This window comes from Elephas maximus, chromosome 21 (genome assembly GCF_024166365.1).
Source record: "Elephas maximus indicus isolate mEleMax1 chromosome 21, mEleMax1 primary haplotype, whole genome shotgun sequence".
Taxonomy (NCBI): Eukaryota; Metazoa; Chordata; class Mammalia; order Proboscidea; family Elephantidae; genus Elephas; species Elephas maximus.
The window spans coordinates 33,848,032-33,875,012 of NC_064839.1; the positions used below are offsets into that span (position 1 = coordinate 33,848,032).

Sequence of the window (26,981 nt, forward strand, 5' to 3'; positions counted from 1 at the left end):
CTGGGTGGTTTCTGCTGGCATTTGTTGGATAGGAGCAAGCTTGGGAGACTCTACTGAGAATCCTACCCAAGGCCTGAGGAGTCTTCCTTACCAGAAAACTCATTTTTAAAAGGCCCCAGGGATGATGTCAAAGGACCGTTCCAGACCACTTTCCCTGGCCAAGCCCCATGTCTCCCTGTGACCCAGGGAGAGGGGACAGCCTGCCAGCCAAGGAGGCGATTTAGAGGGAGGCAGGCTAGCTGATCCTTCAGCTTGCCTACGAGGGGACCACACAAGGCTTCTGAACCGGCCCTGACCTTGCTGGAGAAACCTGGAACCCAGGCCCAGTGGCTGGCAGCCCTGTCGTCCTCAGCTCTAAACCCTCTAGACAGTCCTCAGGCTGGGACAGGGCCTGCAGGACTCTCCCTCCCCCGCCCCCAGCTTCCTGCTCTCTGAGGGATGTGGAGGAGAGATGTGACTGGAGGCGGGGTCTGAGCGAGGAAGAGAGGCCTGGATCTTGTTGAGAGCTTTGTGGGAGACCTGGCCACCCAGCCTTGGCCCAGCCCCCTGGGGGCAGCCAAGGACGGCAGGGGCTCTGGGAAGGCAGAGGCCAGTTCTGCTCTGTGCCCTCGGCTAGGCAGCCTGACAGCCTCGGCGACAGCCTGAGAGCCCCAGACGTGCCCGGGCTGAGGCAGACGCAGTACTCTGGTTAGCATAGGCTCAGGGGACTGTTCTGCTCTGCCCACAAGCCCAGCTGTCTACCCCAAACCCTCCCATCCATGGCCCGGCACCAGGAACGTCTGGCCAGCTTAGGCTCTCTTACAACAGAGACTTCCTCAGAGGCGAATTTCTTGTGTTCAAGATGCTGCTATGAGAAAGTTCTCTCGGCCGTCTGACCTAACCCGTTCTCAGAGGAAGAGGACTGCGGCAGGGCTGGGCAGGGCCCTCCCTCCCTGGTCAGGTGTGGGCTTGACCACCAGTTTCTCAGTGTCTCCTTGGGGCTTGCACCCCAGCACCACTACCCCACCCAGGACCTTTCCATACTTTCTCTCCTTTCCAGTGTCAGCAAGAACCACTAGGCCAGAAACTACATCCCCAAAGTTTTGGTGACTCTCTCTGCAACTCCATCTCCTGATACCGCCAGGCCTCCTCACTGCCATGGTGTCCTTTCGCTGGCCTCCAACCCCACCTTTTGGCCCTTTGTTCCACTGTCACCAGAGTGAAGTCCTCTAACTCCAACGTGCCTTTGTAATCTTCACCTAGTGGTTCCTGTAGCCCCAGAGCTAGAGCTCTGCCTCCTCCCCACAGCCTGTGAAGCCCTGTAGAGTCAGCCCTGGCCTTGGCCCTCGCCTCTCTGGTCTATGGGCACGATTCTTCGGTGAGAGCAACTCTCCTGCCATTTCCGCCCCAAGCAAGTGCTCCAGGGAGTCTATGGATCATTCTAGAGAGGAGCCTTGAAGTGCAGAAAACGGAGCTGCTTCCTCAGGCTCAGATGGAGGGGCTAGGTTGGAAGGACACACACCCAGCCTACAAAATGCGAGTCCTGGCCTCCCTCCTCCACAGGGCAGCACTGTCCACCTGTGGACATCAAAGTCCACCACCCCACTTCCAGCAGGGTCCAGCTGGGCTCTCTGAAGGTGGCTGAGCCAGGCTGCAACCCCATATTCACTTGGCCTGACTATTCCTCCCAGGGCTCATCAGGCTATACCAGACTCAAGCTGGCCCCATAGTGTCCACCTTACCCCCGTCCCCTGCCTACCCCTTATATCCCAGGTCTCCTGGGCCAGAACCCCTCAGCAGCAGGGCCCTGGCCCCAGTTGGCACCCTGGTAATCGCCCCAGTCAGGCTAGTAGTGGGGCATGGCAAACGCCCAGATTGACCAGTGCTCCCTGAGAGACAAAGCATGGGCTTGACCGCCAGCCCCAGCCAGACTTTGAGAGGTGGCAGCTGGGTAGTTCTGTTCTCTCCTTCCTGAAACCTTTCCAGATCATGACAGTCCCAAAGGTGTGAACTTTCAGTCCCCCCAGGGCTCCCAGGGGCAGGCGCACATGGCTTCTCCAATGCCCCCAGCCCCCAGTTTCTGCAACCTCTCCCTGAGGACCCTGGGGAGCAGCAAGAGAGGGTCCTAACCCATGCCAGCGGGTGGTCTCACACTGCCGCAGCAGGCATAGAGGCAGTGTCTGGCACAGCATGGTAGGTGGGGCGGCCCCCTGCTGTAAACTCACCCATGGCCTCATGGCCCACAGAGGGGCTCTGCTGGCCAGCTGGCCACGGCACAGTGTGAGAGGACAGTGTGTTCCCAGATTTCACTTCTGCTTTTCCAGAGGTCACTAATCGACGCTCTCCTGGGGAGCTCAGGGGTTTTCAGGAATTACGGCCCATAGAGTGAAACCAGATGTGAGAACATGCTCCCTAGAGCATAGTGTGCCCATCCTGCCACCTCCAGCAAGGGTGGCAGGCCTCAGTGCCTGTTCTATCACTCCCTTGGGCCCAGGTGAGGCTTCTTCTTTGAAGGGGCTGGGCCTGGGCTTCATCCCCTAGTGCTCATCGGCCCCAGAGGCTCTCCAGTGTCATGACTTGCAGCGGTTCAGTGCGGGAAAACTGAGACAGATGGCCAGATGGCCAGGCTGGTGGCCTGACAGGAGCTGGAGCCCTCTCCTTGATGAATGTGCTGTGCCTGAGCCTTCTTCCTAGGCTCCGGGGGTGAGACTTTCATATCAACTCCAAAGCAGATGTGCACACAGGCTGGCTAGCTCTGTAGGGTCAGAGCGCCACATCTGGAACTCCTGTGTGGGAGTCACAGCACGAACAGCATTAACCCTGGGTTTACCTGGGGCCTGCAGCACAGACTGAATATCCTCATTAGCTCCCGGGCCTCTGCCAAGACCTGTCACAGGCTCCCTGCAACACCAACTAAATGAAAACCCCGAGTTCTAACTCTTCCTACCAGATGCCAGCTCTTCTCCCTTCCCCAACGTATCACCTGCCATTCTCCATCCAGAGCCTCAGCACCTCCCCCCAAATGAGGTATCTGTGTCCCTTGGCCCATGGCCAGTGCCAGCCCGCCCATCACCTCCCAGCTGGTCCATGCCACAGCCAGGCCCTTTCTGCAGACTCATGTTGCCAGATCACTGGTTTCGGGACATCACTCCTCAGGCAGCTGAGCAGGGAAGTGGAGAGAACCTGGGCTTTGGGGCCATGGGGACCTGGGTCGAATTCTGGTCCACAGATTGGCCCTGAACAGCTTGTGAAACCTCTCTGGAACCGGGCTCCTGTCTGTCTCCTGGCGAGAGGCCCAGCAATGCCAGCCTCCCAGGGTGCCTGTCATGGGACTTGAACAGAGACAGTGGCATACAGAGAGAGTGAGCACAGTATACCACAAGCCAACTCTCCTGCCAGAGAATCACCCACAGCTGCCCAACTAGCACCCTCAGCTCCGTCAGGTGTCTCTGCTCTTGACTCCAAGCTGTTGCTCAAGATGCCCTACCTAGTCCTCCACAGAATGGCCCCCTTGCCCCTGCTCTGTCCTGACCCTTCTCCTGGACTCTCATATGTCCACCTCCCTGCTGGAGAGACTGCCAGGGCTCTTGTACAGCGTGGATAAAACCACCACCCACCACGCCCACTGCCCTGAGCTGCAGGGCAGCTTGGGGGTGGGCACAAGGAGATGTAGCCAAGGGCAGCTCTTGTTCGATGGGAAGCCCCAGGGCTGGCGGGCCAGCAGTCTCGGGAAGAACCTGGAGTCTATTGCTGGCACGGCCACATGCAAGTTTCTGGGTTTCAGCTGGCGCAAGGCAGAGCTCCTGCGGGGAAGGGACAGCAAGTTCTCCGTCCTCGGCCCCTGGACCAGCATTTTGTTCCATGCTGGAGGCCTTTCAGTGAGGTGAGGCATTCTCAAAAGGGGGATGAGGCTGATCCACAGATCCAGGGTAATGTATTGCTTTTGTGTGACCTCTCTTGTAACTCCCACTCAGGTGACTGCGCAGGACTGTGCAGATAAGGAAACTGTGGCCCACCAAAGGGATTGGTAAGTTTTGCCATCCTGCTGGGTTTGAAATGAGCCACCTCAGAGGCAGAAGAGAGAAGAGCCCACCACCACCAAGGAAGGAGAGACTGGGAGCAGAGACCCGGCAGCAAAAGATGATGCAAAGGGCTTCCCCGCCCACAGAGAAAGCTGCCCTTGGGCAGAGGCCTAGGGCCAGGGAGACACATGCCCGTGAGTATGGCTGGGAAGACACTGTCCTGACGGAAGAACTGTATCCTTGAGCGTTCTTGAGCCTGAATTGTAACCTGTTGCTTCCCTAATAAACACCATAATCGTGAGTATGGTCTGTGAGTTCTGTGTGGTAATGAATTATCGAACCCAGGAGAGGAGTAGAGAGTGCCATGGGAGGGATGGCTGGTGTCAGGATTGGTAAAGATGGCGGAGAGAGGAGGCAAAGTTGCCCTCTGCTTTATAGGGATCAACCTTCGGCTGTTGATCTTGATTCTCCTTCCCCCTTGTGAAGTTAGAGGAGAACAGACACCTCCCCCATGCCGTTTTTACAACAGAGGTGGCCCAACTGGCCCCAGAGGTCAGTGGCACCACCCAACATCAACATCGGACACAGGGATCAAATGGGAGGGTCACTCCCCATGTCCAGGAGGCAGCAGAATGTCTGCCCCGGGTTCACCACCCCTCTCCCCACTCTGAGACAGGTGGCAGGTGGCAGCAGAGCCATATTTAATTACCCCGTGCTCTCAGGAACACCTCGTCCCTGCGGCTAGGAGAATAAAAGCATCTCTCACATCCCATGAGGAAGTCGACCCATCCGACAGTCAGGAGGGTGCCAGGCAGGCGACGGTCTGTGTGCCAAAGGGAGGGGCAGAACTGGTTACTGCTGCACCCAGGGCAAGTTCCAAGAAGCTCTCCTCTGACTGAGCAGAGATCCGCCCGGGCAGCCCCTCAGCAGGTCATCCCCACCCAGGCCCTAAGGCTCCATTGGGCTGGCATGTCCCAGGAGAGATGGGGCTTGGAGGGCAGTTTCCCTGTGTTCCTTAGCCACAGCCCCACCTGAGAATCAGGCAACCGAGCCTCACCCTGGGCAGCAGGGGCCACACCTTCTATCCTGCTGCCCTGCACTTTGACCTTGAGTAGGCTCTTTCTTCTCTAGGCTTGCCACCACAGCTGTAGACCCTGCAGGAAGGAGCACAGTTGGGGTATGTTTACCTGAGTGTGAGCGAGAGAGAGGTAAAGAGGTCTGGTCTGGCAAGGTGCCAGGCAACCCAGGGAAGGCCAGCTGTGGCAGTGAACTGTGGTCGGAAGTTGGCCCATGTCCATGTCTGGCTCCTGGGTCCACAGGCCCGTACTTCCTGAGCGATTCTGTCCACCTTTGATCCTGGGCTCCTGGTCTACAAGTATAAACCTCTGGAGGAAGGACACTAAGGAAAGCTGGGGCTGGCTTGGGTGGAGGTAGAAGGCAGCTCTAGCTCTCCCCAAAAGCTGTTGTTCTCAGTGAGACTAAGCCAGGCCAGGCTGGAGCGTTCCACCAGCTCTATAGTGCCTAGAATCAGACCAAAGGAGGGAAGTAGAGCCAAATCTATGGAAATACTCATTCTGCTTAGACTTAGACCCTGTAGACGGGCTCATGGGATCAGGCCTCTTTGGGATTGCAAGGCCATGTAGCCCTTAGCATGAAGCCCCATTCTCTGCAGCTCACGGAAACGGGACAGAGCAGCCAGGAGCAGAGTTGATCCATCCCACACTCATGTCCTGTAGAACCATGAGGCTTGGGCCAGGCAGGAGTAATAACCATCCTGGTTGGTCTTGAATAGCACCCCCCTCCAGGGCCCCACCTTTCGGCCCCACCTCTCCCCCACTCAAGAGGCCTGGTGGAACATATGCTGGGGAAGGGGTAACAAGCCAGACTGAGCACAATCGGTGCCATGGACCAGGGCTGACCCCTCAAAGGGAGATTGTCACCCTCTCCTGGAGCCTCACAGAAGAACACAAAAACCAAAACCATTTCTACCAAGTTGATTCCAACTCATAGCAACCCTATAAGACAGTAGAATTTCCCCAACAGACTGCCACATCTTTCTCCTATGCAGTGGCTGGTGGGTTCAAACCACTGACCTTTCAGTTAGCAGCTGAGCACTTAACCACTGTGCCACCAGAGATCCGTTCACAGCAGAAGCTAGGCCCAAATGATAGAAGTCATGGGGAGGGTTAGTATGGAGCCTGGGCCAGGCCTGAAGCATTAACACTCCAGGACCTTCTGTTCCCTCAGGTCTGCCACATGGTATCTAGCTTGAAGCTAAAGGGCTCAGGTGGGGATATGGTGAGCTGCAACCATGACCTGTAGCCTTAGAGCCCTGTGTGCTGGATCATGGGCCGCAGCTCGCCATATACCCCACTCCTAACCCTTTTAAGCTCCAAGCTAGATGCCATGTAGAAGGCCTGGGGGAACAGTGAGGGCCCCAGAAGCCGGGCCTCTTTCACCTGGCCATGCCTTCCTGGGTTGGGGGCTAGGCATACAGAGGGATAATTTGGGCATTCTTGCATGAACAAATGAAGGAAATAATCAATGAATGTAGAATGATTTGACTGGCAATATCAAGATGGCATCAGGAGGCCATTAAGCAAACCCTTGGTCCCACCTGGGACCTGATTTCCCATGTACAATAAGAAGGTTGATCGGTTTCTCTCAGGAGCCTAACCAACTCAGACACTATTCTCTCTGATCAAACCCAGAGTGCATGGACTCCCTGCAACCCCAGCTCAGAGGCCTGGATACCCATGGAAGTCCAGAGAAGCATAGCAGAACTAATGGCAGGTGCAGGGGAGGGCCTGGGGCTATGGAGCCTCCAAGCAGGTATCAGAGCAGGGGTGGGGGGTGGGGGAGAAGGCTGAGCTGCAGCAGTGAGGACACCACAGATGACTCCTTGGAGGGAAAGCCCCATCTGCCAACCAAACACAAAGCCTCAGCTGAGGTCAAGGCCTGAAAACCACGGGCTGAGTGTCCAAGAGGGACAAGGTCTGGGCAAGTGCCAGAGGCCAGGCCAATGTTAGATAGAAAGCAGTGCCCAGCACCCAGCCAGGGCTTCTCCTCCATACACCCTGTTCTCCTGCCACAAGTTGGCCTGCCCATCCTTGGGACCACCCACATGTACATGGGGGGCAGCCCTAGCCCAGCCCCTGGAGCTTGACTCCATAGTCCTTCGGAGGAGCTGCAGGGTACCGGAGGCAGACAGCAGAGCAGGCTCCAGACTGGCTGTCAGCAGTCCTATCCAGGCTACATAACAGCAGCCTAGTCTACAAGTGGCCCTTTAGGGTATTGGTTTTCCTACCTCTAAAAGAGCAGGAAGGCCAAAATTCCAGTACAGGATAGGTTAAAAAAAACAAAAAACAAAAAACTGCCAAGTGGTAGGTGTTGGGTGAGTCAGAGGCCAGGGAGGCCAATGGGAAGGCCCCCCAAGTTGGGGCGCAGCGTGGAGGAGGAGAGTGATCAACCACCTGATAACAACCCCATTCCCATCAGGACCATGTGCACCTACAGTGCTTACATGGAATTTGGGGTATCTGATTTGGGCCTTTCCTAGTGTCACCCGGCACACACTCGTACATGTTTTCCCCAAACCACTCAAGGAAGTTAGAAGGAGTCTACCCTGGGGATCATTCTCCCTCTCCCAGAGGGACCAGGGTGGCAGGACAAGAGTAGAGCCACGTGGGAATGGGTGGTGCTTCCAGGTGCCTGGGAAGTGTGGCCCTGACCCCCGGACAGCTTCAGGCTTTGACTCCAAGATGCCTGGGTTCACAACTAGCACACTGTGTGACAGCTGAGCTCTGACTCACAGCTGCCAAGTGGAAGTAAATGAGGACAGCTTGGTGCTCAAAGCCGGCGTGGCCTACATTGGGCACCAGGGCAGAGGTTATCAGGAAATGGCCCCTAGGCTTTCCCTTTCTAACCTGCAAAGTTAGGGCACTGGGAGGTAGGGGAGACACAGACAGACAGGAGACCTTAATCTGAGAATGCCAACAGGGACTTGGGTGGGGTAGTAGGGCCCAGGACAGAGCCCCAAGAGACAGTGGCTACAGGCAGGTGCTGCACAGCAGAGCAGAGGAGAGGCAGCATTTGGCAGACACACTCGTTCAGCCACTTCCCCTTCCCCAGGTTCTCTGGCAGCCAAGTGGTCCTGGTTCGCCCCCTTGTGGCCAAAGAGAGGTTGGTAAAGTTGACAGTTGGGAGCCCAGCTCTGGTGGGAAGAGGGAGCTCCATCCAATTTAATCGCTGCCTCAGACTCCCAGTCTGCATCTCTCCAGCCATCAGTCCCTGGGGTAATGGGGCTCCAGGCACCCGCAGTCATACAGGAATGTGTCATAAAGCCCAGGGAACAGGCCTGAGGTGGACACAAGCCCAGGAAAGCCAAAGCAGAGACAAGGTGGGCCCAAGTCTAGTCATGACGACTGTTCCCTGTCTTGCATCAGTGAAGGCAAAACCTCCTGAGGGGCAATGCTGAAGAGGGCGTGGAGGGAAGCTTGGGCATCCCTCTGCCTACACTCTTGTTCTCCAGCTCAGGTACACCCTCCGAGTCTCCAAAGCCCTTCATCCAGCTCTCAATAGCTCTATAACCTCCCCGTCTCCACTGCCTAGTGCTGTGTCTAGTAAAAAAAAAAAAAAATTTTTTTTTTTTAAAGGAAGTGCTTAATAATCCAGAAACTGGGCAATCTGTGACACAGTGCATCCCTCCAGAATAGGGGCCCCAGCTTTTCCACCTTGTCCCCCAGAGCCCAGCACCCTGTGTACCAAGAAAGAGATGTCATCCATCTAATCACACAGGTATCTGCTGAGCATCACTCTGGCTGGGCGCTGTGCTGTTTCATCTGTAACAATCTGCAAGTTGGTGATTTCTGTTTCATTTTACAGCTTGAAAGTGTTAAGTCACATGCCTAGAGTCACACAGCCAGCCAGGAAGGGAGCTGTGGTTGGCCTGAGGCCTGGACTCGCACAGAACTCAAAAAAGGTCCTGGCGACCCAGAGAAGTTCCAAGGTCCTGGTCCTCAGCAGACTCAGGTGACTTACAAGAGATCATCGCTGAACAACACCAGGCACTGAACTGTTCATGTGAAGACTGCTGAAATGCCAAATGTTTTCTTACCTATATAGCTGTGGTGGCACAATGCTTAGGCACTTGGCTGCTAACTGAAAAGTTGGTGGTTTGAACTCACCAGTTGCTCTGTGGAAGAAAAAGCCTGGTGATCTGCTCCTGTAAAGATTTCAGCGTAGGAAACCCTATGAGGCAGTATTACTCTGTCCTACATGGCTGCTATGAGTAGGAATTGGCTTGACAGCACACAACAGCATATTTACCACAATAAACAAAATGGAGGGAGAGCGACCATTGCCTCACAATCTTATCCCTGTTCATTCTTGATGTGGACCCTTCTAACAAGCCAGAGTGTGTTTGGCTTCTGAGCCCAAAGCACAAGAACAGCTACCAGTGAGAAAAAGGGCCTGGGGTGCTACAGCAGGCACCTTGACCACAGCAGAAAGGGCAAGTAGGTGGCTTGGGAGGCAGTCAGGGGCAGAACTATTGGAGGCAGACCTCAGCCCTCGTTTCAAGTCTAGCACCCTAACACAGGAGAGGCTCTATTATGTGCAGTATGTGCCGCTTAAGAAAGCAGAGAAGTGAGGCTAATACATTCTAGAAGGGTTCTATAAAAAAATGCTTAAAATAAGGTGTTGGAGCCTTTCCCTCTCTACCATCCAGAAAATCTTATTCTTCAAGGGTCCTGGATGGCTAACATTCAGCTACACTGAGACCACCGCAAAAGGCCTCAGGCACGGGTTCAGGTACTGGCTCTACCTCAGAAACTATGCCTAAGAAATCACTGAGTAAATCCAAGAGAAAGTGTATGTTATTATTCACTAGAGCAAGTTCTGACACGGCCTCCAGGGGCAGGACTTGTGAAACGGGTTATCAGTGCCTGTGTGGACTGTCACTGACTTGACCATAAACAGCTTCTCAGATAAAATCAGGCCAAAGTATATACCAGTGTAAGATGTAACCAGTGAAGAAAAGGCAGGCAATGGGGGGAGAGAGGGGGAATGAAGGAAAGAGAAAAATGGCCAGGTGAGCAGGTGCGAGGAGGGGTAGGTGTGTTGTACCTTGGCAGGGGTCTTGGGTTCCGGCCTGGGTGATAAGAGTCCAGCCCTGACCTGGGTCCTGGAAGAGTCACTAAAGCACTCCCTGGGCTCTAAGTCTTCAGGTATAAAGAGAAGGGCCTAGATGGGGCTCCCTAAGATTCGGACTAGCCCTACAATGCTGTGAACCAAAATCTGAAAGAAATGCTCCCTCTCCCAGCGTCTCTAATCTTCTCCCCAGAGGTCGCCACTCTGGACAAGTGGCAGTTTGTGCTCCCAAACACTTTTCCATGTGCATATCATCTAGTATTCTACTAAAATGGGATCATATTATACATAATTCATTGCAACTTTTTACCTAATAAAACCAAAAACCACCAGTTGCTACTGAGTCAATTCTGACTCATGCCAACTGCATGTGTGTCAGAGGAGACATGTGCTCCACAGGGTTTTCAGTGGCTGATTTTTCAGAAGTGACTGTCATGCCTTTCTTCTGAAGCACCTCTGGGTGGACTCCAATCAACATTTGGGTTAGGGGCCATATGTGTTAACTGTTTGTACCACCCAGGGACTCATTTTACCTCTCAATAAATGTTTAAATCAGTCTCTATGATACTTTATGCTTTTGAGCACTTGCATAGTTCGCCTTTGTAAGGACAGATTATGGTTTATTTAACCATACTTCTATCAACAGATATTCTGCTGGTTCTTAGTTTGCTGCTACCGACAAGGCTTGCATGAACACCTCCGGACATGCGCTATCCTGTGCTAACTGATGGGATACAATCCCACAAGTGGGCTGCAGGGTCACAGAGTATATATGCATGCTTTGTTTTCACAAGGTGGTGAAAAAGCTTGTCCTCCAAAGGGTCTACCAAGTCACCTTTCTACCAACTTTATTTCTGGAATAAAAAAAAAAAATACTAAGTTAAAAAGAAAACAATAACCCCAAAACCACTATGCCCTAGAGACAGGGCATGAAGGCAGTGGCGCAGCAGGGCTCTGACAGGAGATCCCTGGCTGTTACTTGTCTTCTCTGCTTGCCAAATTAGGCTCCATGCCAGGAGTCTTCGTCAGGCCATGCTTGTGTCCACTTGGCCCTGCCATTACGGCTGCTCTCCAGCCTCCTGGCAGGACCTCGCGGCAGGACCAGGCTTCCGAGGCAGGCTTGTCCCGGCTGCAAGCCAACAGATGGCCGGGAGTGGGCTCTCACTGCTGCCAGCCAGTGTACTGATGACTTGCAGATTGGTATCTTTAGTACTACTTTCCTTGAGCTCCAGACCCACATGGCCACCTGCCTGCTAAACTCTTTCCTCTAATGCTCAAACTCGACACATCTGAGACAGACCACCTTTGTATCCACTACCCATTCCCTGCTCCAAACCTTGTCTGGAGGTCCCATCTCAGAAACAGCTCTAGCACTCACCCAGTCATTCGTGAATGACAGCCTGAGAACCATTCGGCTCTAACCCCTTACTCCCCCACCTAGTATAAATGCACCCGTTCCTGTTGATTTCATTCCCTCAATTAGTCTCTGACCCAGTCCTTCGTTTCCCCTCTGCCACTCTTGCCCTGGTTCAGTCCACCTGTTCCCTCACCCTGAGAGCTGGAATAGCTGCCAGCCATTGTCCTGCTCCCAGCCTGCTTCCTCCAGAATTCATCCTCCAGAGCCCCCAAGCAAATTTCTAACTGCATCACACCACCAGCCCAACCCTCTCCATAATTTCCCCCTTCTTCATCAACAGAGGGATCAAGTCCAAGCTGGCTGATGGCAGCAAGAAGCCAAACCTCCTTCCTGCCTATTCTTACTCTCATCCCCTTGTGGGGCCTCATCCTCTTGGACAGCAGCAGCAAGCTAGAGGGGAGCAATCAAGATAGCAGGCTGCTAAAGAGTCAGAATGGGCCACGTAAATCAGAAACTACATCAGCCTGAGGCCAGAAGAACTAGATGGTGCCTGGCTATAAATGATGAGTGCCATTACAGGGAGCACAACAGAGAATCCCTCAAGGAGCAGGAGAGCAGTGGGATGCAGACCCCAAATTCTCATAAAAAGGCCAGACTTAATGGTCTGAGACAGGAGGGACCCCGGAGGTCATGGTCCCCAAGACAGGAACCATTCCTGATGCCAACTCTTCAGACAGGGATTGGGCTGGACTATAAGCAGAAAATGATACTGGTGAGGAGTGGGCTTCCTGGATCAAGTAGATACATAAGACTGTGTGTGCAGCTCCTGTCTGGAGGGGAGATGGGAAGGACAAGGGGGACAGAAGCTGGCTGAATGGTCATGGAAATAGAGGGTAGAGACAAGGGTGTGTTGTCTCATTAGGGGGAGAGCACTAGGAGTATACAGCAAGGTGTATATAAGGTTTTGCATGTGAGACTGACTTGATCTGTAAACTTTCACTTAAAGTTCTGGTCACCACCAACAAGCCATGCTGGCTCATGAAAATCACCGGAGATTGGATGTCAGGGGTCTCTTCATGAAGGGATGTCACTGCCCAGGGTGGCCAGGACATCATAGGTCCTCTGAGACTTGCGTGTTCATTCCCTTCCTTCCACAGAGCAAACTCTCCCCAGGTTACTGCCCTCTACACACCCTTCTTCCAGTGCCCCCTGAGTTCCTCTCTCTTGCTTGTCGTCACTGGGTTGTGTCATCTTTCTCTATGGATCAAATCTGACTCTAAGGAATATTGCACTGAGCTAAGCTGGTCTTGCTGCCCAAAGCCATGGTCATCTAGTTTCACCAATTCAATATAATCTCTTTGATAAACAAAATGGAACATATAAAATACTGCCAGGTAAGACCACATAGACAGGAACTCTCTGATGACAAAAAGTTCCCACACATTGGACCTAAGACTCCTTTAAAACAAAAAACTATACCTCTGGTCCCTGCTGAGCTGTGTGAACTCCCAAGACACCCAAGGCCCCATGAACCAGACCGATGCACCTCTCCAGGCTCTGCCCTGCATCTCCCAGCTCCGCAGCCCCTGTGAGACTCTGCAAATGCCAGTCCTTCTCCCTAGGGTGCTCTCCCTATCCCCTTGGCCTAAATTTTGTTGCTAACAGTTTTGAGATATAACTCGCATACCATGTAAATCACCCATTTAAAGTATATACTTCAATGTATTTTAGTACATTCACAGAGTTGTGCAACCAGCACTGCAATCAATTTTAGAACATTTTCGTCACCCCTAAAAAGAAATCCCATAACCTTTAGCTGTCACCCCACCCTCTGTATCTCTTCCCCACTGCCCCCGGCCCTAGGCAGCCACTAATCTACTTTCTGTGTCTATACTGTTTGGCGTTGAGTCGATTCTGACTCATAGCGACACTACAGTACAAAGAACTGTCCCACAGGATTTCAAAGGCTGTAATCTTTATGGGGAGCCATGGTGGTGCAGTGGTTAAGAGCTCAGCTGCAAATCAAAAGGTTGGCAGTTTGAATCCACTAACAGTTCCTTGGAAATCCTATAGGGCAGTTCTACTCTGTCCTCTAGGGCCTCTGTGAGTTGGAATTGACTCGACAGCAATGAGTTTGGTTTTTTTGGTTTAATCTTTATGGAAGCAGACTGCCACATCTTTCTCCCATGGAATGGCTGGTGGGTTTGAACTGCTAACTTTTCAGTTTGCAGCTGAGTACTTAACAGCTGCGCCATGAGGGCTCCTTTCTGTCTCTATAGAGTTGTCAATTCTTGACATCTCACATCAATTGAATCGTAAAATACGTGGTCTTTTGTGATGGCTTCTTTCACTTAACTTATTTTCAAGGCCTGTCTATGTTGTAGCATACGTTATTACTTCATTCCGTTTTATGGCTGAATTGTATTTCATTGTATGAATACACATTTTATTTACCTAGTCATCAGGAGCTCTGGTGGCGCAGTGGTTAAAGCACTCGGCTGGGAACTAATAGGTCACCAGTTTGAACCCACCAGCCACTCCACAGGAGAAAGATGTGGCAGTCTGATTCCATAAAGATTTACAGCCTTGGAAACCCTATGGGGCAGTTCTATTCTGTCCTACAGGGTTGCTATGAGTCACAATCAACTCGAGGGCAAAGGGTTTTGGTTTTAGTCATCAGTTGATGGACATGTGGATTGTTTCCACTTTTTGGCTATTATGAGGCCTGGTTAATGCTTACTCAGCCTCAGGACTCGGTTCAGACGCCCTCTCCTCCAGGATGGCTCCCTTGGGTAAGGTCAAGTGCCTCTGACTTCCCAAAGTACCCTGTGCCTACTCTACATTCAATACTGTTTTGGTGTCCACTCATCTCCCCACTAGACTAGGCCTGTGTGATGTGTTTTCATAACCCACTAGAGACCCACCATGGTGCCTGCCTTCTAGGGGGTGACAGGAGGGAATGACCATGGTGGGAGAAGCTGGCTCCTCTTACTGCTCACTAGGGGCCAGGCCCAGGGTTTTATACTTCACAAACATCTTGGAGAGATCCTATCATTATTCTCATTTTACAGCTGAGGAGAAGTGACTTGCCCAAGGCCACAAAGCCAGTAAGTGGCTGAACTGGAATCAGTTCATTAGTGCAGTCTGCTTTCAGTGTTCATACATTGTCTCTGCCCATCCTCGCTGGCTTCCAGTCCCACCCTCCCCTGCTCTCACCAAGGTCACCAATGACCTCTGAATGGCAAAACCAAATGGAAGGTTGTACGATGTTATTTCAATCTCTTGGCCACATTTGGCAGTTACCATCCCCTTCTTTTTCAGGCTCTCTGCTGGGGCTACTCTTACATCTCAGGAGGTGTCTTTGGCCTTTTTGACAAGACTATCTTCTTCCCTCTCCCTTAATTAAGCCTTTCCTGGGAGGAAGGGTCCCATCCTTGGGCCTCTATTCTTCTCAATCTATGCTCTTCCTTGGAGACCTTGGCCATACCTCTGCCCTGATTTCCAAAGCGTCTCCCCATCTCAGGCCTCAGACCTGAGAACAAATAATAGCCTCTACATCACTACTCAGATGATTCAATCCCATCTTATCAGCCTTTCTCCAACCTGTTCCTTCTACATGCCACCATCATTTGACCCTGACACCTACACAGGTGCCTAAGCCAGAGACAGGACATCTGCCTTGACACTTCATTCTTCCTCATCCTCCTCATCTGACCCTTAACCAAACAAACTCCATTGCCGTCAAGTCAATTCTGACTCATAGTAACCCTATCTAACCCTTATGTCTTATCAACTCTTTTTCTATGATTCTCCACAACGCCCCCTGCCAACACCTGAGGACAGGCTGCCATCATTTCTGGCCTGGTTTAGTGCAACAGCCTGCAAACTGCTTTTCCCACCTCCAGTGTGGCCTCTGCCTCCAATCTACTTTTCAAACTGCAGGTACTTTCTTAAGTATAGGCCCCATCGTTTTGTCCTCTCCCTCCTGTCCTCAGGACAAAGTCTAAAACCTTGCCTACACCTTTTTTTTAAATCCTTGCCTATGGCTTTTGAAATCCTTCAGGAGTTGATCTCGGCTTAACTCTCCAGCCACACTCCTACCACACCACAATTGGCCTGTACTGAATGACTTGCTACTCCCAGAACCCACCATCATTTGTACCTGCTATTTCATGTGACTGGTGATTGGCCAAGCCCAGTCTGAAGTCTCTCACTCTTTTCATGCCATAAGAGACTGTCTCTTGTGAAACAATATTGAAATGCAGAAGGAGATGTTGTCATGACCAGTTCAAAAAGAAGTAAATCAGGGCAGAGAGGGACTAAAGTGTTCTGGAAGACAGACAGCATATCACTCATGAGAGCTCTTTAACCATGTCCCCTGAGTGGCTTCATTCACTGGCTGAGAAAAACAATCCTCAGGACCACCTAGTCACACAGAAATTGAGATCTCAGGGCTCTTCCTCTTGAATGTTGATTAGATTTCTTTACAACAGGGATGAGATGTCCTGACTGGCCCAAGGGTTAGGAAGAGCCCCAACTCCAAATTAGGAAACTGGCATTCTGGTACCCATCAGCTGAGCTGCAGCTGCATTACCCAGCAAGCCTTTGCTTGTCTGTATTTTCCAAGTTTCTGAGTAAGAGGAGGGCTAAACTATCCACAGCAAAATCCTAGAAACAATGACCAGCAATAAGAATCCCTAGGGCTCAGATGACGGTCTCAAAAACATCACTTACCAATAAAAAGAACTAGATCTCCCAGGAGAAATGGTGACTCTAGGTCTGGGTCAGGAAATGTATACAATGAAACTGGAACATACTGTCATCCCAACCCTTAGCTCAAAGGCTAAGGGTTGTATCAAAAATACTAGGCAGTCAATTGAATAAGTTCCCATTGGTTAAGGGACAATCTGATCACCAATAAGGTTAATAACTGCAATAGACAAGGCACAACAAATAAATTAAAATCCATTGGTACATCATGATACTAAACGAACAAAAACAATCCTCATTAGTCATCTTTGGAGGATGTTGGAAAACCAAATCATTATTTTGAAAGCTGGCAAATAACGGCAAAGACTCAAGCATTTACCCCACCTCTCCTATACAGACTGTATCTCAGGGAAGCCAAGTAGTTGATTGCTGAACATTTCCAGGCATAGATGCATTCAAGGTAGCCACTGCAGAAGCAAAGACAGGATTAGAATATCATGATTTTGCAATACCTAATGAAATAATGATCTAGGCATAACAACGTGAGGATGGCGCAGGACCAGGCAATATTTCACTGTGTTGTACATAGGGTTGCCATGAGTCAGAATTGACTGAACGGCACCTAACAAGAACAGCAAGGCGAAAAATGTCAGTCATTCCTTATGTCTAAAAAAGAAAAATCAATCAAATATTATATGCTTCCCAATGGAAGTAAACACACCATCTAGTAAATATTCTTTAAAAAAAAAAATCAGATCAGAATTGAATAAAGCCTATAAATCTAATTACCTATTTACAGGACAAACGAGGGACATAGAAACATGTAAAACTATATGACGCGTTAAGGGGACTTCTAAGTCAATTGGCAAAATAATTCTATTATGAAAACATTCTGCATTCCACTTTGAAATGTGGCGTCTGGGGCCTTAAATGCTAACAAGCTGCCATCTAAGATGCATCAATTGGTCTCAACCCACTTGGAGCAAAGGAGAATGAAGAACACCAAGGTCACACGATAACTATGAGCCCAAGAGACAGAAAGGGCCACATGAACCAGAGACTTACATCATCCTGAGACCAGAAGAACTAGATGGTGCCCGGCCACAACCGATGACTGCCCTGACAGTGAGCACAACAGAGAACCCCTGAGGGAGCAGGAGATCAGTGGGATGCAGACCCCAAATTCTCATAAAAAGACCATACTTAATGGTCTGACTGAGACTAGAGGAATCCCGGCAGTCATGGTCCCCAAACCTTCTGTTGGCCCAGGACAGGAACCATTCCCGGAGACAACTCATCAGACATGGAAGGGACTGGACAGTGGGTAGGAGAGAGATGCTGATGAAGAGTGAGCTATTTGTATCAGGTGGACACTTGAGACTGTGTTGGCATCTCCTGTCTGGAGGGGAGATGGGAGGGTAGAAAGCGTTGGAAGCTGGCAAAATTGTCACGAAAGGAGAGACTGGAAGGGCTGACTCATTAGGGGGAGAGAAAGTGTGAGTATGGAGTAAGGTGTATATAAACTTATATGTGACAGACTGACTTGATTTGTAAACGTTCACTTGAAGCTCAATAAAAATTAAAAAAAAAAAAACTATATGATGCAGATGCAATCAGCAAAACTGAGAAAGAGGGAAAATCTATTAGGTCAAGGGATTCAGCTTCTTCAACAAACAGATTAAAAGGAAAAGAGAATGAGAGAGAAACTATATTAAAAGACCAAAGAAGTTAGCACCAACTGATATGTATGGATCATATTTGGACCCTGAGTGAAACAAGCAAATTATATTTAGAAATTTAAGATAATTTGAGAGACCTAAATGGATATTTAACAATGCTAAGAAATTTTTTTTTTTTTGAGAGGAGTAATGGTATTGTGAGAAGCTCTGGTGGTGCAGTGGTTAAGCAGCTCGGCTACTGACCTAAAGGTTGGTGGTTCAAACCCACCAGCAGCTCCGAGAAAGAAAGATGTCGTACTCTGATTCCGTAAAGATTGCAGTCTTGGGAGTGGTGGCAAAAACATCAAATACCGGGGAAAACTGAGAAGTCAACATCCTCGAAAATTCTAACGCCTGAACAAAAAATCACAAGACACACAAAAAACAAAGATACAATGGCCCATCCAAATCTTGACAAAGGGAGTGAAAGCACATCTAGGAATGGCCAAATAATGAAAAAAACAGAAGAACATAATACAACATTAAACATAATTAAAGAACTAAGGGAAAACATAAACAAACAGCTAAAAAAAAAAAAGAGATTACAGCCTTGGAAACCCTATGGGGCAGTTCTACTCTGTTCTATAGGGTCGCTATGAGTCAGAATTAACTCAATGGCAATGGGTTTTTTGTTTTTTTAATGGTATTATGGTCATTATAAAAAAAATGTCATCATCTTTTTGAAATACTGAAATATTTACAGCTGAAATTATATGTTTATTTGAAAATAATTTGGGAGAGGGGGGATGAGTGGAGCTATTATTGAAACAAGATTAATAATCGTTATATCAGCAAGAGTTGATAACTGTTGAAGTTAGATGATTAGTACTCATGGGTTCATTACACTATTCCTTCTAATTTGCGTATGTTTGACAATGTCCATAACGAAGTTTTAAAAAGAAAAGAGGACAGGGAAATTCTGGAAGACAGAGGTGGGGTCTCATTTACACTGAATTTCCAGCATCTATCTAGGCTTTTTTATCTAGGCAGATTAATAGCAATGCTTACAGGGTGAATCCAAGGTAAAAGCTGAGAGTTCAGGCTCTGAACTGTGCCAGTGCCTGAAATACCTGGCGGCTCTCATATGAGGGCCAGGGGCTGGCACTGAGTAGACCTGCAGGAAGTGTTTCTTGAACAAGCAAATGAATATAAAAGTAGCACTACATGTGCCCCTCATGGTCTGAAATACTATGATTTACTAAATCATATCCAACAACCCCAAATTTGGCAGGTGGCCTCAAGGAGCCCTGGTGGTAGGACAATTAAGTGCTCAGCTGCTAACCAAAAGGTTGTCAGTTGGAACTTACCCAGCAGCTCCGTGAGAGAAAGACCTAACAATCTGCTCTCATAAAGATTACAGCCTATAAAAGCCTATCGGGCTGTTCTACTCTGTCACATGTAGTCCTATGAGTCAGAATCGACTAGATGGCACCTAACAACAACTATGGGAGAAAGTGCTCTGTACCATCAATTATCTTTGCCCCCATACCCAGTGCTAAGGGGCTTCCTCTCCTGCATTCAGCCTGCCTTTTTTTTTACTCCATGGTTCTGGGTTCTCAGATTTGTATGCTCAGCCCCTATGCCCTACCACCCTGGGTTCCTTTCCGTCCCTCTAACTGGAGTGACTATTTCTGCCTTCACATGCTGGTCCTTCTGCCTGAAACCCTCCTCTCCCAGCTCTCTGCATAGCTGGCTTCTTCTCATTCTTCACATTTCAACTCAAATATCATTTCCTCAGGAGGGCCTTAACCAGCCACACTCCCCAAAGATTTCCTTGTGATTCTCTGTATCACTTCTCCACTGTCCCTTTCATATATATCACCCGTAGTAAGTAATTATATATGTATTTTGCTTACTTAATGATAACAATAACAGCACATTGACTTGCAATTACCATGTGTCAAACTTATGGATTACTTGTCATATTGTTTAACTCTCATAACCACTCCGAGGTAAGTGCTATTATTATTACCATTTTACAGATGATGAAACTCAGGACAGAGTTGTTACATACCTTGCCTATGGCCACAGAGCCAGGAAGCAGTGGGCCAACATTTTTAACCACTATATTGATCTCTTAACATCTGTCTTTACTCTGCTGACCTCCAACCCCAGACTATGAGAGTCAAGAGAACATTATTCAACAAAGTATTCCTGGCCCCTATCACAATGCCTGTAATAAAATCAGTGCTCTGTAAGTATATGTCGAATGAATGAAAACATTCAAAATAATACTGTATAATTTCTCTTCGTTTTTTTGTGTTTTATGGACTATGCAAAGGCATCTGACTGTGTGAATCATAACAAATTATGGATAACACTGCTGAGAATGGGAATTCCAGAACACTTAATTGTGCTCATGAGGAACCTGTACACAGATCAAGAGGCAGTTGTTCAAACAGAACAAGGTGATACTGCGTGGTTTAAAGTCAGGAAAGGTGTGTGTCAGGGTTGTATCCATTCACCGTACTTATTCCATCTTCATGCTGACCACATAGTCCAAGAAGCTGAACTATGTGAAGGAAGAACAAGGCATCAGGATTGGAAGAAGACTCATTAACAACCTATTACAACTTTTAACAACCTATGACACAACCTTGCTTGCTGAAAGTGAAGAGGACTTGAAGCACTTACTGATGAAGATCAAAGACCACAGCTTTCAGTATGGACTACACCTCAACATATAGGAAACAAAAATCCTCACAACTGGACCAGTAAGCAACATCATGACAAATGGAGAAAAGATAGAAGTTGTCAAGGATTTCATTTTACTTGGATCCACAATCAACGTCCATGGAAACAGCAGTCAAGAAATCAGATGACGTACTGAATTGGGAAAATCTGCTGCAAAAGACATCTATAAAGTGTTAAAAAGCAAAGATGGAGATCATGGTCCCCAGGCCTTCTTTTAGCCCAAGACAGGAACCATTCCCAAAGCCAAGTCTTCAGACGGGGATTGGACTGGACTCTGGGTTAGAAAATGATACTGGTGAGGAGTAAGCTTCTTGGATCAAGTGGACACATGAGACTATGTGGGCAGCTCCTGTCTGGATGGGAGATGAGAGAAAAGAGGGGGCCAGAAGCTGGCCAAATGGACACGAAAACAGAGAGTGGAAAGGAGTGTGCTGTCTCACTGGGGGGGAGCAACTAGGAGTATATAGCAAGTTGTACATAAATTTTCCTATGAGAGACTGCCTTGATTTGTAAACTTTCACTTAAAGCACAATAAAAATTAGAAAAAAAAAAAAAAAGCAAAGATGTCACCTTGAAGACTAAGGTGTACCTGACCCAAGCCATGGTGTTTTCAATCGCCTCATACGTATGCGAAAACTGGCCAATGTATAAGAAGACCAAAGAAGAACTGATGCCTTTGAATTACGGTGCCGACAAAGAATATTGAATATACCATGGACCGCCAAAAGAATGAACAAATCTGTCTTGGAAGAAGTGCACTCAGAATGCTCCTTAGAACTAAGGATGGTGAAACTTCATCTCACATACTTTGGACATGTTATCAGGAGGGACCAGTCCCTGGAGAAAGACATCATACTTGGTAGAAGGTCAGCGAAAAAGAGGAAGGCCCTCAGCGAGATGGACTGACACAGTGGCTACAATAATGGGCTCAAGCATAACAACGATTGTGAGGACGGTGAAGGACCAGGCAATGTTTCATTTTGTTATACACAGTCGCTATGAGTTGGAAGCGACTGGACAGCACCTAACAATGATTTCGCCTCGTATATCTCTGATCCACCTCCTCTTCCCCATAAATCTCTAGCACAGGGCCCAGCTCCCAGAGGGTACTCAACACATCCAGAAACACTCACAGCTAGAAAAACCTTTTGCAACCCCCTGGCTCTGTCCCCTCAGTTCACCAAACAGGAAGGATCTCTCCAGGTGCTTTCCCCTTCCCCAGGAAAGAAACAATTAGAGAAAGATGGAAAACGAAGGACACATGGGTTTCAGAGGTCCTAAGAGACCAAGGTCTACAAGAAGATAGGTTAGTGCCCTACTGGTGTGGAACTCAGGAAAGAAGTCTAGGATGTGGTGGCGGGGCTACACCTGCTCTACCTTGCAGAACATACACCCTCCCATCAATGCCCTGTGCTCCTGCGAACTGTCCAACACCTGAACTATGTTCCTTGGAAACCTCAAGACACATCCAGAAACCCCACTGGGGACTACAGGCTTCCTAGGTCTCTCCTTCCCACTCCCTCTTTCCCTACTAGATGAAGAGGCAAAGCCACCCACCAACAGGGGCCTGTAGGCCAGGCCTCTGGTATCACCTTCAGAAGCAGAGAACTTTCTGTAGAGGAAAAATGGGATTTCTGGTCGCCCCTTCTTGCTTCTGGTTACCCCCAGCCCTCAAAAGTCCTGAGCATCTCTGGCATAAAGGGTCCCAAGAATCCCAAACTCTGTGCTGAGAAGCTTCTAAGAAAGCAGCACAAATGCCACAGGAGTTGTGAATGAGTGGAGAGGACAACATTCTGACCCGGGAAAACCACAGAGAAGTTCTAAGATGAGTTGGCACTGGGGCTGAGCCTTGAAGTGTGGGACTCACTGGGCTTCATGGGGATAAGGAAGAAGTAGAGGAACAGCAGGTGCAAATAATACCAAAAACAAGAGCTAACATTTAAAAAAAAAAATTTACCTACTGCTTATTCCGTCCTGGATACCCTAGTCCTGGAAGCCCTGGTGGCATAGTGCTTAAGTGCTATGGCTGCTAACCAAAGAGTTGGCGGTTCGAATCCACCAGGTGCTTCTTGGAAACTCTATGGTGCAGTTCTACTCTGTCCTACAGGGTTGCTATGAGTCAGAATCGACTCGACAGCACTGGGTTTGGTTTGGTTTTTGGGTATTCTGTCCTGGAAACCCTGGTGGCATAGTGGTTAAGAGCTATGGCTGCTAACCAAAAGGTTGGCAGTTCGAATCCACCAGGTGCTCCTTGGAAACTCTATGGCGCAGTTCTGTCCTGTCCTATAGGGTCAATATGAATTGGAATTGACTCAACGGCAATGGGTTTTGTTTTGTTTTTGGTATTCTGTCCTTGGTTCTGGGCTAAGTGTTTGATTTCTCACAATGACCTTATGAGGTAGGTTGGTACGTGCTGTTAATGTATCAGACCAGATGTGTTGAATACTTTCCTAAGGTAATCCAGTAATTGGCAGGGCTGGGATTCAAACTCAGGTTTGCCCAACTCCAAAGTCCACTACACTATGTGAACGAAGTGCTGGGGAGTTGGCTTTTGTGAGGGAGAGGAGTGCCATGTTAAAGGTCTGGATGGTGTCCCACAAAGGGGGCCATGTGCTGAGCAGTGTTGTAGGAAGAGTGCCCTAGCATGTTTATGAAGGATGATGGAAGGTCTGCTGGGAACCTTGTGCTCCCAGAAGCTATACGGGGCGGGCAAGTAGAGGCAGGAGTGAGGAAAGCCAAGGGAAAAAAAAAAAAAAAAAAGCCAACCAAATGCCAGTTGATGAGCAAGACGTTCACCTCCAGATTTAAGCATTTAATAAAGGTCTTTCTTCAGTTCCAGTTAGCACACAAAACTCAAATTAAGTACAATGTGCCAGGCCCTGCCTGGGCAGGCTCCCTCCGTTCCTTTTTCTTTTCCCCCAGTGAGGACAATCAGGCTGCTGGCAGGCTCCTACAACCCAGCACCCTAAAGTGGTCTCCTCTCCTTCCCCACCTCCACTCACATAAGGGAGGTCAACAACTATTCTTATACATTTGACTTTAAATCATAAAATGCACAATTATCATTATTTTAAATTCAATAAGTTTTCTATTTTAAAAGAATTTTTACCTTACTGGTTTAGTTCACAAGAAAATAACTGACTTTTTTTCCCCTTGAGGTCACTTTTAACATCGATAAGCTTTTGAGGAGAAATTTCCCCCAAAAGGTGAAATCATCTGGCCATTATTCCTCCATCCAGCCATCAAATATAAAGCTATCAGTACCTCTGCTCAAAGGTATCACTTTGGTGGGGGGGAGGGGATAGGAACTCACATCCCAGCCACCCTGCTCTTCTGTACCACTCAGGTATAGGGAGGACACACAGGCTGGAGTCAGGGAAATTGCCAATTCAGTATATCTGATGCATTTGTGCCATGGAGAGTTAATCCCACTTGGGGTGGTGCGAGCTGAGAAGAAAGGGGAACTCAGCTGCTCTCACCACTCTAGTGCCAAGAAACCCAACAGGCAGTTCTAAGAAACCCAACAGGCAGTGCTAAGAAACCCAACAGGCTGAGTTGGGTTTATCAGCCAAATACAGGTGTATGAACTTCCAGACTCGCAGGGCTACCTCTTGATCTCCAGAACCCTGCCCTCAGGAGACCGCGTCCAGCCTGCGGTTTGGAGTTGGAGGAAAACCTCGCTAAGCTGGCTCGCAATTCCTGAGGGAGGCCCACCCCTAGGCCAAGGCGAAGACCCAATGTTCCCAAAGGCTTTGATGTATATGTGGGGAGGGCGGGAGACCCTTCCCGCTCAGCTTCCCTACGCGTTGCCAAGGGATGGCTCTCTGGCTACGTCAGGGTGAAGAGGCTTGTACGGGCACACCCCACATCAGGTCAAGAAACTTCCTCCCTCCAAACTAAGCGGCGGGCCCAACCCGGGAAGAGGCCGCCCAAGTCAAACCGCACCACCGCGGCCTTGTTTGCGTTTGGGCCCGCGCCGAGCCGCAGCTAGAGGTAGCTCTCCTTCCGGCGCACCCGCCATCACCCGCGCATTACCAGTAGGCCCCTCAGGCCCGACTCCTCCCCGACCCCTCAGGCCTAGGAGAACTCCCGCTTCCCGCTTCCCGGCCAGACCTCCATCCTGCCCTTCCAAGACCCTGCAGCCCGACCCCGCGGCTCACCCTCGAGCGTCTCGCACTGGACCAGATTGAGATAGTCCGCCTGGCTGAGCACTCCAGCCTTCAGGCCGCGCACCAGCCCCTCCAAGTAGCCATTGTCCACGTTGAAGTAAAGCTCCGAGAAGGACGACATGACTGCGGAGGGGGCAGCGGGACCGTAGCACCCAGACCGGCCGGCACTTAGAGAGACTCCAGGATCAGCTGACGCGGCGCCCGCAGGGGGCTGTCAGAGGGTCAGGTGACGCATAAGCGCCTCACGTGACCACAGCGAGGCGGAGCTCTGAGCGGCTCCCGTCTTCCGGATTGTGTAATCCGGGAGCTTTGCGCAGGTGTGGGCTGGAACTTGCCCTCTGGCGCCTGCGCACGGAAGGGAGGTGGGTCTCCTACGCTGTGGCTTGAGAGCAGCTAGAAGTGTACGAGGTCCGCCGCGTGGTGGCACCGGTGGCCGCAGGGATCCTACTTGTAACTTTGCTGGGTCTGGTGCGCCAGGCACTCTAGCGAGGTAATGATGGAAGCGGGCGGTGCTTCTTATCCTTGGAAAGATTCCAGACTTGGAATTTCTGAGTCACCCTCCCTCCCCCGAGGGAAACTAAGGTCCAGGAACAGGCAGGCCCGCCGGAGTTCACACGTCGAGTTAGCTGCATAGCAGGCCCTGGGCTTGGTACTTCGTTTGCCAGCCGGGAGTTACGGCCTGTTTGTGCGCCCACCCCCTGGCCTGCATTTATTTATTTATTGTACAAGATTCCGGAGGGCGAGAGCGCGGCTGTCTTCTGCTGCCCTAAAAGGCCTGGCGCCCTAAAAACGCTCGTGTGTGTGGCTCAGATGACGGGGGTTGCATAGCCCCTGGGGTAAGGGTTGTGTGGGGTTTCTTGGCTTGGCAGCACCCCTCACCCCTGCGGTAACCGCGCTCCCCACCTCCCTTAACCCCCCCCCCCGCCTCCCCGCCTCTGACAGCCATGTTCGAAATAACGCAACAGCTTTGGGGTTGATACCAGGCTTTATTTGCCCCCCCGTGTCCCAGCCCCGACCCGGACCCCGACGTCAGCCAGCTAGGTGCGGCTGCAGGGGTGCGTGGCAGTACCCAGCTTGCGGCAGTAGCAGAAGGCATTGAAGAAGCGGCAGTAGCACGTAGCACACGGGTCGCAGCAGGGCACCTGGTGTCCCAGACAGGACTCGTGCAGCTGCACGCAGCGACGCGCAGAGCGCGGCTCTCGGTCTAGCGCCTGCAGGGGCAAGGGAGCAGGAAAGTGAACGCTGGCTTCTCAGGGCAGATTCAGGGACCCCACCTGTCCCAATCCGGGATACAGGACGGCAGTGGAGTGTGCGCATGGGTGGTCTGCAGTGTTGCCCGCCCCAAGTAGAGGAGTCTGGGGGTGGGGAGTGGAGATGGTGCCTGATGACCCCTCCCAAGGCCCGCCGTGCCGCCTGACGCCTTTCCTGAGCGGTTACCTCTGCCAAGGCCTCGGCCTCCTGCAGCAGGGCCTCTTCTGCCTGTCCTTCTACTGTCCTCTTCAGCGCAGGCCTCAGGCCCAGGCCTGGGGCAGAAGATGTGAGGGCAGAGCCCGCCACGCACAGACACCCACCTCCCAGGACTCGGATTGGGAAGAGGGAAGGAGGGCTCATACCAGGTGGGACAGTGTGTGGCCAGAGGGTGTCCAGGCCCCACCCAGTTCACCCCTGCCCACACTGACCTGGAAATGCTGGGAACAGGGCATGGTCAGACCTTCTGATGCCCTCCAGGGGGGCCAGGCCCACCTGGGCCCCCTGCATGGTGGGCAATGCCTGCAGCAGGGCACAGCTCAGCAGCACTCCGGTCAGCATGGCCTGGCTCAGCGGGGAGAGCTACCACTTAGTCCCTCCTCATCCATGGAGCCCTGTCTAGTGCCCCATCCCAGAGAGAGGCCCCTCCAGAGAGCAGGTGTTTGTACCCAGCCTGAGGACTTACCTGTGCTTACTGGTTTCCTGCCCCAAGAATTCCTGACCACCCCGTGTCCTCGGCTTATATGGCAAGACCTAATGAAGAGCCCACACGTGACTGCTTCCTGCAGCTGGGGAGAGGAGCCCTCCCGTGAGGATGGGGACACTGGGCCTCTCTCCCTGGGCCCTGGCCCTTTGGGTGCTCTACAAGAGGGGTGCCTATCCTCAATTTGGGGTGAGGTCTCCAGAAGCTAATCAAAGTTTGGGAATACAATAG

At 50.5% G+C, this 26,981-nt stretch overlaps 2 protein-coding genes across 3 annotated transcripts in view; both read right to left on the bottom strand.

The window, feature by feature from the left end:
* Positions 1 to 25,032, bottom strand: part of ATP6V0D1 (ATPase H+ transporting V0 subunit d1) — a 43,480-nt gene extending 18,448 nt beyond the window's left edge. The window contains exon 1 of one of the 2 annotated variants that reach the window (XM_049864109.1): positions 24,791 to 25,032. In XM_049864109.1, coding sequence (XP_049720066.1) covers positions 24,791 to 24,920 — 130 coding nt within the window. In that variant the 5' untranslated portion in view covers positions 24,921 to 25,032. Of the gene's footprint in view, positions 1 to 4,710; positions 4,938 to 24,790 lie in introns of those variants that run through there. The other variant, XM_049864110.1, reaches the window with a different exon arrangement.
* Positions 25,033 to 25,836: 804 nt separating this feature from the next.
* AGRP (agouti related neuropeptide) lies at positions 25,837 to 26,608 on the bottom strand. The gene is made up of 3 exons (XM_049864679.1): positions 26,479 to 26,608; positions 26,237 to 26,322; positions 25,837 to 26,010 (listed from the first exon to the last, which is right to left on the bottom strand). The coding sequence occupies exons 1-3, from the start codon at positions 26,606 to 26,608 to the stop codon at positions 25,837 to 25,839; spliced, it is 390 nt and encodes a 129-aa protein (XP_049720636.1).
* Positions 26,609 to 26,981: the final 373 nt, after the last annotated feature.

Coding starts and splice junctions, on each gene's coding strand:
- AGRP (XM_049864679.1), bottom strand. CDS start 26,608: ATGCTGACCGGAGTGCTGCTGAGCTGTGCCCTGCTGCAGGCATTGCCC. Junction 26,323..26,478: donor CCTGTTCCCAGCATTTCCAG/GTCAGTGTGGGC, acceptor CTTCTGCCCCAG/GCCTGGGCCTGAGGCCTGCG. Junction 26,011..26,236: donor AGGCCGAGGCCTTGGCAGAG/GTAACCGCTCAG, acceptor TTGCCCCTGCAG/GCGCTAGACCGAGAGCCGCG.